Here is a 17440-nt window from a genome sequence, read left to right on the forward strand (position 1 = left end):
TTTCAACCTGGTGTGTTTTAGCCGGTGTATGCTGCTTCAGGGCTGTCAACAGGCTAAAGTCTGATCAGTCAGTGGTTCCCTTCTCCCCCTGTTTCATCATATGATTGGTTCACTCCTTATTGTGTAATCTCTGGCAGTTACATAGTCTCTCTGAGCCTCAGATTTCTTATATTTAAATAGAAATGATAATATATTCCCTAAATGAAATACCCTCAAAAGCCCCTAGGAAAATACTAAGCTTTGGGCCTATCACACACTGGGCTACAACAAAGGTCAGTTCCTCCATTTACTGTTGTTTTGACATGTTTCTGTGATCTCCAATAGTTTTAAAATTTTTTCAGAAGTAGCATCAAGACAACATGGTAAAGATTTTACAAGGATTTAATGATAGTCCTAATATTTAAAATAGCTATGATTTATCACACATTTGCTCTATGCAAGGCATTGCCTAAATACTTTAACAAATGTATTTATTCATCGCAATAAATTTACAACATTGAATTATTATTCTCATTTTTCGATATGGAGAAACCAAAGGGTCTGGAGTGATTAAATATTTTGGCCCAGGTGACAAGACCACTAACTGCAGATCCAGGAAATAGTTCATACCAGTCTGGAGTCACCATGCTATACCACTTCCATTATACAGAAAAATGCCACAGATTCTTCTTTGTGGAATCATCAGTCAGTGGGCCAATTATGGACTTTGTCCTGCATGTGCATCCTATTGGGCTCTTTACTCTTCTCTGGCTGCCATAGCTGGAAGACAACTCCAGTCCTAAAGGTGGTCTCTGTGCCCACCGTTTCCAAATTCATTCGTTGTATCATTGAGATTTGAGGGCATCAAAGTCCAAAGTATGTGTGAACTCTGATCTTAAGGATGTCCCTCTCGAGGACATCCTTAAGTTTTCACTGTGTTCCTGTTTTCCTCCCTCTTCTGCATCATCCTGTGAAGTAATATGTCCATCATTTCCTCGTGCCCTCAAAAAGTAGGCATTGGCAAAGGAAGACAGACATTGTGGATGCATCATACCTTGTTAGGAACCTCAGTTTTCTGTCCTTTTCTAGTTTCTTTCTTGGTCACTGAAGTGGTCTCATGGAGATGTTAGAGGCTTAGCATAAAGAATCCGCAGGCATATAAATCCTAAACAAATTAAGCAAAGGACACCAGGAGAAGCCAGGCTAGTGGAGGTGGGGAGGGTGCTTGATGCTCACAGTTTCTCCAGTCTCCCAGTTCCTTATGGGACATCTACTTAGCTGAGCGATGACAGTATTTTTGCTGTCCAAGGTGAGGACCTGCCTGGTCAAGGGAAGCTCCCAAATGGGAGCATCACCAAACTTCTTATACCCCAAGTATATCCCTCTGAAATGCAAATCTAATAATTGTGTTGGTTGCAAAAACTGCCTTTAGTAAGCCAGATTGCTTGAATTTAGCATTTGGGTTATGGGCACAATCTTTCTGTTCTGTCCACAGATTATATATCCATGTCTAGGCATCCCACACTTATGTCCACACCACAGCTGTGTAATAATGACCATGATGTGGACATTCACAGTTGACTCATGGCCAGGAGAGGGTGTGCCCACCAGACCTGCCAGAAGCTCCAACATACAGCCACCCAGTCCCTCCGATAGCAGTTAGTGCAGGATTCCCTCTTCTGCAGTGAGCTGGGCAGAGCTCAGTGTAATAAACTGCATTCTCAAGAACATCTCAGTGTGGATGCTCATTAAAGCTCATCTCTGAGGGCCCATGGGGTTCAGTCAAAGGGAACCATGTATGAAGTGGGAAACAGGATGTTCCCCTTCAAGAGTGACCATTGACCGATGATAAAGTACTAAACATTGTACAAGAAGTATCGGGACATATTTGCCTTATTAAGTGTAGCGAAGGGCTGATCCTTTGAAAACTGGGATATCTCTTAGCTTGTAGCTGTAACCCTGAGCATGCGGATGACTGTGAGCAGGGCTCAGGCCGCTGTACCTGCAAGCCGAATTTCCACGGAGACAACTGTGAGAAGTGTGCCCCTGGATACTATCATTACCCGTTTTGCTTGAGTAAGTACCACTGTGGAAATAGAGACCTCCCTTCTTGGCACTTAGCTGGGCTTTGTGCATTAACACCTGAGGGCATGGCAAGTGATGGGGGGTTGGGAGGAAGCAGAAATGGTGCCAGGTAGGTTGTACTTACATGAAAGTATTTCCAAAAGTTTGGAACATAAAATTTACAGAAGTATGTTTTATAGTCTTATTTATCTCCAAAGTGTTAGGTTGTACCATAGACATCACCATCTCAGTAGGTCAAAAGGGTCAAATATTGGCAATTTCAACTTAACTAATCCATGTGTGTGATTTTTCGTCATTAACCTAGAAGAGATGTCATGGCTTCCAGATGTTCGTTTGCATACGTATAGTGTGTGTCATGTTTTGGGTGACTAGGAATATGTGTCCTCTCTCCCAATGTACAATAGGCCAAGTGATCATGGGCCCTACTGCAATGATCTAAGTGAATGTCTCAGTATCTCAGAAAGAAAAATATGTGTCTTTTAGAAACACCAAAGAACATGAAGCAGGAGTGTCTATGAAATCAGCTATGCTAGTTGTGATAGGATCCATGGTTCTGTTTGTTCTGCCACTATTTGGTGTTAGGATAAAGAAATATTGTTTCAAGATGAGGCCCCCATTGCTGCATTAGTTCTTGCCCATTCCCACCCTCACAACTTGACAATCACAGGAAGATCACATTGAATTTTGGGGATATGGGAGCAGAACACATGTGACTGAGTGGCTGTATGTCCAGGCTCACAGCTGTCCCAGGGTAATTATTAAATTAGCACTGTTGAATGTCCTAGTCTGAAGGATAAATTATATAATCATTTTATGTTTATTTTTCTCTTTTTTAAAAATTTATCTTAATTGTTGAAAGTATTACAGATGTCTCCCCTTTTTCCCCCCTGATTGACCCCTCCACCCTGCCCCCGCCCCCCCAGGTCTTCACCACACTATTGTCTGTGTCCATGGGGATCACCTTATGTTTAAGGGAACCAACTTTAAGCCAGAACACAGTAGCACCAAATCAGGACTTAATCAAATTAGAATCTACAATTATTGGGTAGAGGCCCAGCAGAAATTATATCATCTTTTTAGTGAAAAAAGGAAACCTAAAGTAATGTTATAGTGTAAACAAAATTGGGGTGGGGGGAGCTTGAAAGAAACATTTTTAAAAAGCTAGTCTCTATTTTACAATAAAGATGTTAAAGAAGTCAAGCCATCCTGCTTAGATTGAGACTTAGCTATGGTGAGAACAAAATATCTATTTCTGTTCATTGATATACAAATCAGAATGACTGACCAGTCTGGTTTCAATTACTAGATGCATTTTAAATACAGCAATATTTCCTGTCTTTAAATTAGTCTCCACCTCCACATGCTACTCTTGAGTTAGAGAGGGCTTCTTCCTAGTTACTGCAATTTAATATTTTACTTTACTGTCTCTTTAATCCTTCTCTGTGCTTTTTAATAAACCATTTTTCCAGGAATACCCAACTTTCCTATTTCTACTCCAAGCCCAGAAGATCCAGTTGCTGGAGATATAAAAGGTAAGTAACCTCTCTTCTGATTTAACTTCAGTGAAAATGTTATGCTCCCTAGTCTTTTTCTGCTTGTTGTGCACACTGCTGTGCCCAAATTCAGGGAGTGCAGCAGGTGCTTTGAGGTGTCTCCTATTTGGGCTCCTCACCCTTCCGCCCATCATTTTCTACATCAGCCTGTCTTTTGCAGTGGCACTACCTGATTAATGAAATGAAGCAGAGCTTGGATTGTAAATCACTAGCTTACTCAAAACGTTCAGTTGCAATCAATGCCTGTTTTCTTTGGGTTCTCCATAGAGAAACCCTGAGAAAGGAAAGGAGTACAAGCAGTTGGTTTGGGAGGTGATCCCAGGAAACATCAATAAGGGAGCAATCAGGGAGTGAAAGGGGCCATTATGTAGATATATTAGCAAGCAAGGTCCTATTGCAGCACCTGGAGCTCCATCCCTCTGAGCATAGAATTTGCTCAGCTTATCCCAACTGAAGTGATAGCTTAAGTTACCTGCCACCAGTGGAGGGCTGCCACTGGGGCATGAACTCTAGGGCACTTCCAGTTTGGCCTGCAGGAAGGCTGAGGAGCACCTGCAGCCAGAAAAATACCCTGGGTAGAGAATGGCAGGGGTTTGCAGGAAGCAGGTTTTGGTGTGGTGAGGTGTGGGTGCTCCACCTGCCAAATTACTCATTCTGCAAGTATTTTATGATCTACGATTATATACACAGTGACATCCTGGCTGCTGAGGACTTAGCATTCCCTCTTCTCTTAGAGCTTACATTCCAGTTGGGGAACTCATGCAATAACATATATAATATATAAACCACTAAACAAATAAAATCTATAATATGCTAGACTATGACGTGCAGGGTTGTGTCCTACACAACTACACAAGGTCACTACTTTTAAGGGGGAGTCATTCACACTGTGGGTATAAACTTACCCATATGAGATATTGCAGGCCCTTAGGTTAGCTTCTGGAGCTGTGGGCAGTTTCCTACATAAACCCCACAGTGATACAGGGATGCATACCTCAGAAGGGCACACCCACACCAACACCGCATGCACACAGCCCATGACCATCTGAGTCACCCACTGACTTTGCTTCTCACCTCCCAGGGATCCCAGAGAGAGAGGCTCGATGGCCACATGCTCTCTTTCTGGGGTGTAGGTAGTGAGAGGTGTGTGAGAGCACCTGTGCCCCTGGGTAGGCAGAGGAGGGGCACTTGTCACCAGACAAGAAGATGGCCTCTGGGGAGACCTTCTTGGCTAAGGAGTTAAGGTTCTGCAGCAATATGGTAGCTCAAGGTATGGGCTGGAGGCAGCTTTGGTCATGAGTGTTGTGGGAAAAAATGAGACAGAGAAGTTAGGGAATGTGAGGTTTGCAAATTGAAGTAGGATAGTCAGAGAAGGGCTCACTGAAAAGATACTAAGCAGGGCCCTGAGTGGGTGGAGTGAGCTCTGCAGGTGTCTGGGAAGAATCATCTAGACACAGGAGAGAGCAAGTGCAAAGTCACTGGGGCAGGGCATGCTGGGGATGTTCACTGAACAAAAGGGAGACCAGATGTGTGAAAGCTGAGTGAGCAAAGGGCAGATGGATAAGGAAGGGGAGCTCCAGGGACCAGATAGTAGGCCCTTGTCAGCCACTGCAAAGACTTAACCTCCTCCTCTGAATGCGATGGGAGCCATGGAGAGCTTTGCACTGAGAAGTGACATTGCATGAGCATCTTTGTGGCTGTCATGTTGAAAACCACTTGTAGGGAGAGAGGAGAAGCAGGGAGATGTCATGAGAAGCTATTGTGATAATCTGTGAGGAAGAGATGATGGTGACTCAGACCCAGGAGGTCTCAGTGGAGGTGACAAGAATTGGACAGATTGCGGATATAATCTGATGATAGAACCAACAAGACTTGCTGGGGGATTGCTGGACCAGAGGTGGGATATGAGAGAAAGAGAGGACACCAAATGTAGCAAACGAGGAAAATGTTGCCATTTATTGAAAGGCTGTAAGAGAAAGTGGTGTGCATGGGCTGGGGGAGAGGCGGCCGGATGAGGTGGTGGGAGCTTGTGGATGCTCTCTTCTGGTGGTTCCTTTTTTATTCTGTGAAATAAGAATCAAGGTCAGAGGCAGAAAGTGAGGATGGGGAGGAGGCCTTGGAGCTGAGGAGAGAGAAGGTATGAAAGAGCCATCCTAGAATGTGGGAGAGGGAATGGGCTTGCGGAATGTCTTAGGATTTGGGCCAGCACAAAGGGATCCCCTGAGGTCAGCTATAGCGTGATCCAGTTTACTGTCCTGTGCTCTTTCCTACTTCCTCTGCTCAAACCACCGCACCATGTGCTGTTATGTGGGGTTCTGTCTTACATTTTTGTCAGATACTTGGTGACTTGGGGATATCAGCTCTGCTTGACTTGGTTTCTAATTCCCACAGGACCTACCACAGCATCCCACCCATAGTGGGTATAATCAAGTGCTTCCTTAAATGTTCGTTAATTGACTAGAATGGAACTCAGCTTTTGAGCTTTGATTACAACACACATCTCTGGTCTTCTGCCACAAGAATGTCTTAGATCTCCCACTTACTGTCTGTTTATAGTAATCCCTTTGTTATTCAATTCCTTTTTCTCCCCAAGTAGACTGGTGGTGACTTCAGGAAAAGAAATTTAATTGAACTTGAAGGGAAGTTCAGACGTCTGTTACAAAATATTAGGGAAGCCTTAGAACACAGCCTCAAGGAAAGAAGTTTAATTAGTGCAGTTAGATTTACTTGGGAATTTGAATGCACAGATATCCATTTCAATTTGGTCTTTGATTCATGCATTTTGAAAACACCCAATTTGGGGCATAACTCATGGCAATGAACATGAGAAGCACAAACATCTCAACAGCCAGAAGGAACCAGACAGCCTGGTTAGGAGGCTGTCAAAATAACAGGCAAACAAGGATGGAACCCTGGAAGGAGAGGAGGATTTCGAGGACTGTCCTGAGATGTAATCGCCATGACTTGGTGATAAGGTCTGGGAGGTGAAGCTGAGGGACCCCGGAGGTTTCTGCCTCTGGCCCTGTGTGGGACTACTTGCTAGATAAGGAAGGGGAAATGTTGAACAGTGGATTTCAGAAACAGAATTTTTTAAATGCATGGGTACTAACTGTTCTCTTTCTGTTTACAAATGGTTGCAAATCAGGATTCCTTGGACCTCAACGCCAATGTGAAGTTGAAGTTTCTCACTGAATTCTAATGTCTGGCTTAATTCCAAGACTGTGTTCAACAGTAATATTCCCCTTTCCCTTTCCCTGCCGCGTTCTGTGCCTACAGGGCCATGGCACTGGGACCTTGTATGGAACTTTGACAAATGGTCAGGGCAGTGCTCATGCCAGCCTGGGTGCCAAGGCTTCTCTTGTGATGAATGTGCCCTTGGACATGTCTAGTGCTCTTTTGTCAAAGTAGGTGACTGCTTGATTTAAATATGAACAAGTTAGAGGTTATGCAAAGACTGTGAAGATGCTCTGATTTATCCCGGTATTTTTTCTTAATTATTGTATTAGAAAAAAAAAAATTCCACAACATTGTTATTAACCTTTTATCTGAAAGGTTAAGGGGTTAAGGCAAATCCGAAAGAGTGGGGTTTGGCTGAATTTTTAAAATTATCTATTATTTTAACCCTTGTAGAAAATATTTTCAAACTGCATGAGACATCCCTTCCTTGATGACGAGGGTCATCAAAACTTTGAGTCTCTCGGGATCTCCCTTGTGGAACCATGTTGCAGATTTAGATGCTGAAGTTCTTGATAGAAATGTAGATGGTTTAAATATGAGATGGATTTGAATATGTAAACTAGTCTAGGACGTACCTTGGACGTGGCTTTTAAAACCAGTTATCAGCTTGTATTTTCAGCATGGGGTTTAGAATCAAACAGACCTAGGTTCAAATCATGGCTCTACTTTTCTGGCTGTGTGACCTTTGGCAAGTTAATTAACCTTTCTGAGCATCTTTTTTCTCAACTATAGAATGTTCACCTATCTTACAGGGCTCTTGCTTGACTTCATTTTTTTTTATCCATTTATACTGAAATCAAGCAGGAGCCCTGTCTTTCTGAGAAACATTTATTTATTGAGAAATACTATATGGTGGCACTGGGGGCCTAAGGTTACCTCTCACTAAGTGGTCAGTCTTATAAGTGTTTCACTCATCTGTTGTTGTGTAATAAATCACCCCAAAACTTAGTGGCTTAAAGCAACAAGGGTTATTTCTCACAATTTTGTGGGCCAGCTGGGCAGTCTTTCTGCTGGACTTGCTGGAGGGTGTGCTGGGGACAGCTGGGCATCTCTCCCACATGGCCTTTCTCTTTGAGGAGGCCAGGCTGGGTACTTCCCGTGGCTGTCTCAGGGTTCCCAGAGGGTGAGAACGGAAACCACAGAGCCCGCTGTGTCAGAAATCCTATGCCAGCACGTTCACTTCATTCCATTGGTCAAAGCAAGTCATGAGGCCCATAGTGATTTCAGTACAGGATCATGAAAGACAAACAGCTAAGGTAGAGGAGAGGAGAGGAGCTTGCACAGATTGGCGGGGAAGACCTTCCTACGAGTTGACTCTGAGCTGAGAAGGAACCAAGGGAAGGGGCATTCAGGCAGAAGAAGGTCCCGAGGCAGGAACGCACTTGTTCACGGGCATGAAGGCAGCCTGACTGCTGGGCGGCCTCGTGTCTGGAGGAGTAAGTGAGACTGTCTGGTGAAGCCCCCCAAAGCTACATATGGCATGAAGTTGAGCTGAATTTACATTTGTTCCTTTTCTTCTAAAAAATGGAAGGGAGAAATATGTTTAATTCAAGATTGTCATTCAAGGGAATCTATTAAATTGAAGTTTTACGGCACAAAGCTCAGATTTGAGGGGAAAAAGTGTTTTCACAGGAGTAGACATTAAAAGATTGTCTAGCCTGGCCAGGAGTGGCTCAGTGGTTGAGCATCGACCTAGGATCCAGGAGATCGGGGTTCGATTCCCGGTCGGGGCACATGCCCAGGTTGCGGGCTCGATCCCTGGTGAGGGGAGTGCAGGAGGCAGCCGATCAGTGACGACTTTCTCATCATTGATGTTTTTATCCCTCTTTCTCCCTCTCCTTTCCTCTCTCTGAAATCAGTAAAGACATATTTTTTAAAAAAAGCAAAGATTCTCTAAAAGATGTTTTGCAAACTGATGCCCACCTGAATGTTTCTTGGTGGCATCTCTGACTTCCCTGAGTATTTGTTTTGTTTCCCTTTAAGATGTAGTCTTCGGGGTTCCAAATGTCTATAAACCGTGGGTAACTCATAATCTGTTTTCATGACGGAAACCTGGGGGAAGGGAGAAACTGAGAAAGGAATGGAAGAGGGAGCCCCCTCTGAAAGTCTCTTCTCCTTCACAGGGTGTGACTGTAACTTGGAAGGAGTTCTCCCCGAAATATGTGATGCCCAAGGAAGGTGCCTGTGCCGCCCTGGGGTTGAGGGCCCTCGGTGTGATGCCTGCCGCTCAGGGTTCTACTCATTCCCCATTTGCCCAGGTGAGTAGGCCACACAGCATGGTGATTGGCAGTCCCCCAAGATAAATCTCCTCCTGAGGAAATGCAGAGGCTGTTTCTGGCAGAGATGTGTGGCCTGCAGTTTATTAATAAGCCCCTGACTTATAAATGTGCATTACGTGGGACTGTCTCCTCCCTGGGCAATGCCACCTCTCTTCTGTCTTTCCAACCCTACCCTTCCTCACCACGGGTGGTCAAGCACATGGGCACATGGGCTTTGGGGTCAGCTGCCTGTGTGCGTGCCCATCCTGGCCCTGGAGAGAAGGTGGTAACTGAGCAGTGTTTAGGAGCCTAGCAGGTAGGTAAGGGGCGGAGGCAGGGCATTCCTGGGAAAGGGACCAGCATACACAAATCCACAACCTCCTCCCTCCCCACTGTTGTGTGCCCTAGTATCCTGTCCTGGTAAGAGTCACTGAAGGGGATGGAGGGTAGGAGTAGGAGGTGGCTGGCCCTGTACCTAGAGCGTAAGAGGCGTGCCCTAAATGGTGGGTGAGTGAGCAAATGCATGAATGAATTTGCCCAAGTCCTGTTCCTTCGCCTCCTCCCCAATGCCTGCCACTGTTCACCCCCAGTGGTTGATGGAGGGAAAGGAAGGAGAAAGAAGAGAATACTATCAGTTGGGACAGGAACTTAACCTCTCCAGGTTATTATAAACAGGCAGGGACCGGCTGTAGGTAACTAGGTGCTAAACCATCTCTTAACGCTCAGGAAGCCAGGCCGGGCGCAGCTGTAGAAATGCTGGACAGGCCACAGGGAGGCAGCCTCCACCTTACTTTCCTCACTGTCTGATCTTGAGAGCGCTTCTTATTAGCAAAACCCAGTTGGCACCCAGACATCCAGAACCCAGCTCTGGGAGACTCTGGAAAGTGCTGTTTCTAGTTTCCCAGCCTCCGAACACAGGAGGCAGTTAGCATTGCTATTGAACAAGTTTATTCACAAGCTCAGCCGCAATAAGGAACCCTGTGTATGGGACAGGAGCAGGAAACACCCTCCCTAAGCTGGAGCGCAAAGTGGCCGAGAGCAAGATTTACACTGGCCATCAACTCGGGCAACTTTCTTAATCCCTTTGTGCCTCAGTTTGCAAACAGTGCCCGCCCTGTAATGTGCTGTGCAGGGTACATCCGCACTGGCATGCGAAGTTCCTAGAGCCGGGAAGCACTCACTCGTATGGTAGCTATTATTCCTTAATCCCCCCCTTCTCTCCATATTTCCCCTCCGTCATTTTAAGAGCCTGTAGCCCCAATCCCAGGTGATCTCTCTGTTTGCATAGATGTCTACGTGCCATATCCCAAGCTCCCTCCTTTTCCTCCTGGCCCCCAGCACACCCTGTCCATAGACCTCTAGTCTCTCAGCCTTTGTCTTCCTGGGGCCACAGAAGCTCTCAGCAGTACCTGTGCCTAGATTTGGTCACCTAGCAGGTGGGAGGGTAAGGATAGGAAGGGCGTATCTTTTCTTTCTCTTCTTTGACTTCAACCAGGGAAATTCAGTGTTAGAAGTTGAAATGCCTAATGCATTTCCCATGGAAACATTGTACAGGTGATGCTTAAATGTGGTATATCCATACTATGGAATATTATTTAGCAAAAGAAAGTATTGATATGTGCTACAACGTGGATGAAACTTGAAAATGTTATGCTAAGTGAAATAAACCAGTCACAAAAGACCATTTATTGTATGGTTCCAATTATATGAAATGTCAAAAATAGGCAAATTCATGGATGGATTTGTGGTTGCATAGGGCTAGGATGGTGGTGGAGGTGGCAGAGACGGGGCAATAGGGATTGACTGTGAGTATGGGATTTCTTTTAGGGGAGACAAGAATCTTTTCAAAATTAGATTGTGCTGATAGTTACACAACCCTGTGAGTATATTTTTTAAGAAACATTGAATTGTACATTTTAAATGAATGAGTTGTATGGTATAAAAATATCTCAATAAACCTGTTTTTAAAAAAAGATAATGCGAAAGGGGGGAAAATACAACACATTAAAGTAGGGTGTTTCCTCTCTAGATGCATCAGCCTATCTCTCTGCAAATTTGACGCCCATCTGTCTCTCCTAGTACCTTTAACAGCAGTGAGAAAACAATATGCATTAGAATTTTAGAGTTAAAGTAATTGAAATTACTTATTTTACAGCAACTGTTCTGAGACTCAGGAGACTAAGTAAAAGCTAGATAGTTGCAGGGTGACGAGTAATTCTCATGTTTCTCATGTTTCTTGATGCCCAACCTGGCTTAGTGCAAGAATTATATTCTCTTCCTTAAACACCTTCACACATCAAAAAGCAAGAGGACTTGCCTCCACACCAAGTTTTACAAACTTCAGGTCACTGTTCGTTATTGGATGGAGAAATACATTTAGTGGGTATAGACCAGCATTGAAGTGAAATAGAACAGACTGGAAATTATTAGAATGCAACACAAGTTGTAATGGAAAGAAGTGTTTTGTGAAGTTCTTGTTTATAGTTTTTATAAATAATTATGAATCTCCTGTGGGTTGCAGTGTAAAATTTATTTCTTAGTGTGGATGTGGCTAAAAATGTTTGAAAGCTAATGTGTTAAATGATCCTGGAGGATTTTTTCTGTGACTCTGAGAAGTTTGTCACTTTTCTTTCATTCTGTTCTTTAGCCTTGTGGCTTTGACTGAATGATTACTCTCTTACCTAGGAGTGTGCTGAAAGCCCTAGAATTTATTAGAGGTATCATCAGGGTGCAGGGGGCAATCACCTACACTGAATAAGGTTGAAAAGGGCCCTAGGATTTAGTTTATAGCAAGAGTTTGTTCCGTTCACTGCATCTCCATATGGCTTAATTTCCCACGGTTTCCTTAAAGGGACACTATGATTCTAATTTGTTTCTAGGAACTGTGATCATTTTTAATGCTCTACCTACCTAAACACAGATTTCTTTAATAAACCCCAAGCTCTAACCATTTTTTTCAGAGAAAAAAATAATTGTTTGTAAATATATGCTATAATTCTTTGAACTGCTGAGTATTATTCCACCTAGCTGGGTATCTGGCTCACGTATCTGGAGCAAAAGTGAGAGCCAAGCAGTAAGATCCCCCAACCCCTATTGCCTCCGTAAAGTCAAAAATCACACCCAAAAATGTGTGCACTCAAATTCATGCATTTCACTTCTAAAAGAATCCCATAGGCCCTCTCTCAGACTGTTCCCTTTAAATAATAATAATAATAATAGTACTTTAAAAAATAATAATAATTGTACTAAGTTTAGATATTCTTTTTTTCCAAGCCAAACCATGGCAAATTAGAAACAGAAAATTAGAAGGGAGGGGAAGTCGCTAAGGCAAGACACTAATAGTAAGGGAGGAAATAGGAAAGCAGACATGAAACTTAGGAAGTGTAGCTGTCTGAGGCCATTTAACGTCAGGCAAATGATCCTACCCAACTCAAGAGGGTACTGAGGGGATCACTTTTAGAATAAGTAAGTGAGCACTGTAACGACGGCTCTGGGTCATAGGGAAATGGTTAAATTAAGTCTAAAGGCCTGTTTCAGAAGGAAGGAAACATTTTAGTACATTTTAGTAAGAGTGCTATTTAGTAAGAGTACTTTTTAAGAGAGAACATTTTGATGATTAAAGAGTCAGTTGGGACTCTATAGTTTCATGTGACAGAAAACCTGACCTAAACTGGCTTAAAGCAAAAGTAAATTATTGGATGTAATGCAACAGTCCAGGAATATTTGGTTTCAGGAACAGATTCATCTAGCGGCTCAAAGGATGGTAGCCAGTCTGGTTTTTCCCCCCATTTTTAACTCTGCTATCTTCTACATTGGCTTCATTCTTAGGCCCCAGGTGGGGGTAAGAAGGTAGTCAATAGTTCTCAGACATACATTACTATGGAAGGAATCGTGCCTCCCTGAGTCACACAGTGACATCCTAATCCCCAATGTGAGTGCATTTGGAGTAAGGAAGAAATTAAGGTTAAATGAGCAGTGATTAGATAGGATTAGTGTCCTTACAATTAGTTATCCTTAGAAATAGCTTTTGTGCCCCTCCTCTCTCCTATATCTCTATCTCTCTCTCTCTCCCCCATGTGAGGACATAGGAAAAAGCTAGCAAGAGAGTTCTCACCAGGAACTGAATTGGCCAATACCTTGTCTTGGATTTCTGAACCTCTCCAGCTGTGAGAAAATAAATGCCTGTTGTTGAAGCCACCCAGTCTGCTTGAGCAGACTAATACATTCATTCTTCCAGGTTCAAATCTAGGGAAAAAGAGTATGCATTCCTCTAGGGCAATTCTGGCTTGGATTGGATCACATGCCCCTTCCCCAACCAGACCCCAGGCCCTGGAATCCAGTGCTCTGACAGCCAAGCCTGAGTCTCCCCACATTTACAGACTGGAGAGTGGAGTTGACATTGTCTGAATAGTGTGGATGGAGTGCTTGGGAGAGTAGTTCCCCCACAGCAAAATCCAGATGCCATAACCAAAAAGGGGTGGCAAAACTGTGTGCAGTAAAATCCTCAGCAATCTGAAAAAATTTAGTTCCCCAAAGGGCCCAATCCTAGGAGAGATGAAAAAACCTCTGAGGTTTAACTGTAGAATTTGTCTTCCTAAGAAGATAACATCTGGCATGAGAAGCTCTTTAATCAGCTACTGTGCAAGGAGATTATGCAATATCCCTAGTGTTAAATGATTGGAGTCAGGATTTTAAAAATAACACTTTATCCCGGCCAGGTGTGGCTCAGTGGTTGAGCATTGACCTAGGATCCCGGAGATGGAGGTTTGATTCCCAGTCAGGGCACATGCCCCGGTTGAGGGCTCGATCCCCGGTTGAGGGCTTGATCCCCAGTCGGGGGCATGCAGGAGGCAGCCGATCAATGACTCTCTCATCATTGATGTTTCTATCTCTCTCTCTTTTAAATATATAAATAAAGATATATTTAAAATAAATAAATAAAAATAAAATAAATAAATAAATAATAAGACTTTATCATCTCATTTATATTTTTGGTAGAGCTGGTTTGGATCTCTGCTTCCAAAGGTCTCCCAAAGCTATCCGACCTCACTGGCCAGCAGATGATGAGGAAGCATGAGAGGGAGAAACTGTGCTGACAGCCACCTAGGCATGTGCCCTGACCCTTCCAACCCTTGACCCTTTGATGTACTGGACAGCAGTACAATTGAGCCACAACCGCCAGCGCACTTTTGTGATCTTTTAAAATTCTTTCCTTGGAGGGCGTCTCTAAGACTAGTGGCTGAAGCTCAGACTCACTGAAATCTGAACTTGGTCTAACATCAAGGTCCAATCCAATATTTTAATTTATGATCTTTTTTAGATGAAATCGATTGCTTGGCCTATTGAAGTTTAGAATCAAATCAACATGACCCCCAAATGCTACATCAGATGGTTCAGTATATTCTAGCTAAAAAATGTTCTTTTGGCTTTATTCTGTATTGCTTTAAAGATTTTAAGACTCTAAGGAAAGAAATTTCTAAACCCTTCTAAATTGTTCTTGCCAACTGCATTCATGTTTTGCATTAATGTAATTTATTCCAGACTCCTCTTAGTACAATACCGTATTCTTCTCATTTTCACTCACTCAAGTGCTCTGTACTTTCTTGCAGGTGTAAATCAATATGAGAATTGCCTGTATGTATTTCTAATTTCTAATTATGTTGATGTCTGGCTCAGTTCTTGACAATCAACCAGAGAGTACCACTGTGACTAAGTTAACTCGGTCATTCTGGGGGGTTGGCTCTTCCCTTTTCCTCGTCCCACGTCTCCTTTCTCTCCCTTCCCCATCCCCCCTTCGCTGGTGCGATTTGCTAGAACAGAGGCTCAGAGGGTGGGAATGCGGGAACAATTGGCCCTCCCTTGACAAGGAACAGAAGGTGGGTGAAGTGCAGCTGCCCCCAAACCTCAACCACAGGGCCACATCGACCCCTGAGCCAGGGCCCAGAACTGTCCCCATTGGAGGTTGCTGTGGTCTTTGGGTTGTGGTTACAGGTGTTTTCATAGAAAACTCCTATAAATATGTTGCCAGTCCAATATTAACCTCCTTCTATCTGTCAGTATATTATCATGAATCAGACAAACTAGCCAAGAGAAGAGGCCGAATGCTCCCCCCAAAGGTGAATGGAGCTGGAGGGAGGGAAGGTTTCTGGCTGGGTATGCTCCTGGGACAGCCCTCCCAGCCTTTCCAAGGAGGTAAATAGGACCCAGAGAGCTGGATGTGGAGGGAAGTCTGAAGCCAAATTCTGTGCTATTATAGCTTGAACTGGCCCTTCACTTTGTAATGCAGCTTTTGTCTAGGAGACATTTGAGGTGGTTGGTTGGAAGAAGCCTTAGGATTTTCTGTACATTGAATCTACCCTAAGCCCAGTTAACCAGAGAGATGGATGGTGGTATCATGGAACTTACTGTTGGCTTTGTGGCTTTGGCTGAAGGAGGTGCCTTCCTGCTTTTCCAACAGACGGACACACTCCAAAATCATGGGCAAAGAACATTCCTGAAACAATAAGGTGCTCTGTTTACCATATAATTTACTTATGGATGGAGAAGAGGGTGGTGTCACTCATAGCAATACCTGTCTCTTAGCAGTATCTCAAGAGTCAATGAGAGGACACATAGCAAGAACCTATATGGGCTGGACCAGTAGAAGGGTTTCAATCGTTGCTTATTCTTTCATTTAACAATATCTATTTGTCATGTACGAGGGACCAGGACTCTGTTCGATTCTGGAAGACATTGGGGAACACAGCAGACAAGCTGTCTGTCACCTTGGACCTTTTTATCATTATTTTTTACACTCTTTGGGAGCAAAAATATCTTAAAGCAAAAGCAATGAGCAGATGAGAAGTAAAATACTCCAGAAACTTCAAAGGACCTGGACCAAAACAAAGAGCAGAATTAAAGAATTTGTAAAGCCTTATAGTATTTCCAAGAGTGAGAAGAGGGCTGCCAATGTTGGGGTTTGGGGTTTGGCAGGCTTCACTGACAGTTGGAATGAAATAAGGAGGGTAATGCCAGATTGAGCAATTCACAATTTAAAACAAAGTTTCTGCGTTTAAGGCTGAGTCTTTGTTTTCATCTCTGGAGTGTAACTGCAACTCCTGTGGCCCTAGGAGTCAGTGTAGATGTCACTCACATTCTGACCAGAGCTGCCATCAATACGCTCCAGTTCCTATAGCTATTCTCTGCCTGCATGAGTGCTTTTCTCTCTGCATTCACTTTCCTTTAGGGCAAAAAGAGCCTGTATTAGTTGGGCTTCTCAAGAAAAACAGAACCAAAAGGCTGTGTGTGTGTATATACATATAGAGAGAGTTATTTTAAGGAATTAGCTTACAAGATTGTGGGGGCTGGCAAGTGCAAAACTGCGGGGCAGGCCACCTGGCTGTAGACCCAGGGAAGAGTTGATGTTGCCACTTGAGTCCCAAGGCAGTTTGGAGGCAGAATTCCTTCTTCCTTTGGGACCTCAGTCTTTTCTCCCTAAGGCCTTCACCTGATTGGATGAGTCCTACCCACAATGTAGAGGGTAATCTGCTTTATTCAAGGTCAACTGATGTAAATGTTAATCACACCTTAAAAAACCAAAACACCTTCACAAGAACATCTAGACTGGTGTGGACTAAACACCTGAGCCCCATAGCTAGCCAATTTGATGCATAAAATTAACTATCACAGAGCTCAGGGACATTTCCTCAGATTGATCTCTGCAGACAGGCCTGGGGGAAACATGGAGCCATGAAAGAACACATGATATGATGGCAGCAGGAGATCTGAGTCCTTGTGCTGCGTCTGCCAAGAGCTGGCTGAGTGGCATTAGGCAGGTTTCTTCATCTCTTTTAGAGTTTCTTGGCAAGAGTGGGTGGGGGTTGATCCATACTATGTCAGTAATTCTCTAGCCCCTCTTCTGGATTTTTAGCTCCCTGAGGTTAAAGCATATGTGTTTTTCATATTTACCTCCACCCCAACACCTAGTCATGGCTAATGAACACAGTAGGCATTTAATCAAAGTCTGCTTAATGGATGAATATAAAATAGTGTGGCATGGTGGTAAGTTCTCCAGGTCTGCCATTACCTAACTGTGCCTCTCGGAACAAGTCACATAGCCCATTGAAGTCCCAGGTAATTTGTAAATGAGAAAACTGGCTAACTTCCCTTCCATCAGGGGGAGTTTATTTTAGGATTCCAGTGACAACATGGGCAAATGCTACCATTATCATTATCATGAAAAAGCACTATCAGAGTAACTCACCACAATGGGTCTGGGCCAAGCCCTGTCAAAGAGAATGGCAATGGCATGGTCTTATCCCTATGGGAGCTCTGCACTCCAAGGCTTGT

The 17440-nt window shown here is 43.7% G+C and overlaps 1 protein-coding gene across 1 annotated transcript in view; it reads left to right on the forward strand.

Annotated features, from left to right (window-relative positions):
• LAMA3 (laminin subunit alpha 3) overlaps positions 1-17440 on the forward strand; it is a 186157-nt gene that overhangs the window by 47155 nt on the left and 121562 nt on the right. Inside the window, exons 10-12 of the mRNA XM_087819001.1 lie at positions 1924-2055; positions 3534-3596; positions 8978-9112. Coding sequence (XP_087675127.1) covers positions 1924-2055; positions 3534-3596; positions 8978-9112 — 330 coding nt within the window. The remainder of the gene's footprint in view (positions 1-1923; positions 2056-3533; positions 3597-8977; positions 9113-17440) is intronic.

This window comes from Miniopterus natalensis, chromosome 7, assembly GCF_054644295.1.
Source record: "Miniopterus natalensis isolate mMinNat1 chromosome 7, mMinNat1.hap1, whole genome shotgun sequence".
Classification (NCBI taxonomy): Eukaryota; Metazoa; Chordata; class Mammalia; order Chiroptera; family Miniopteridae; genus Miniopterus; species Miniopterus natalensis.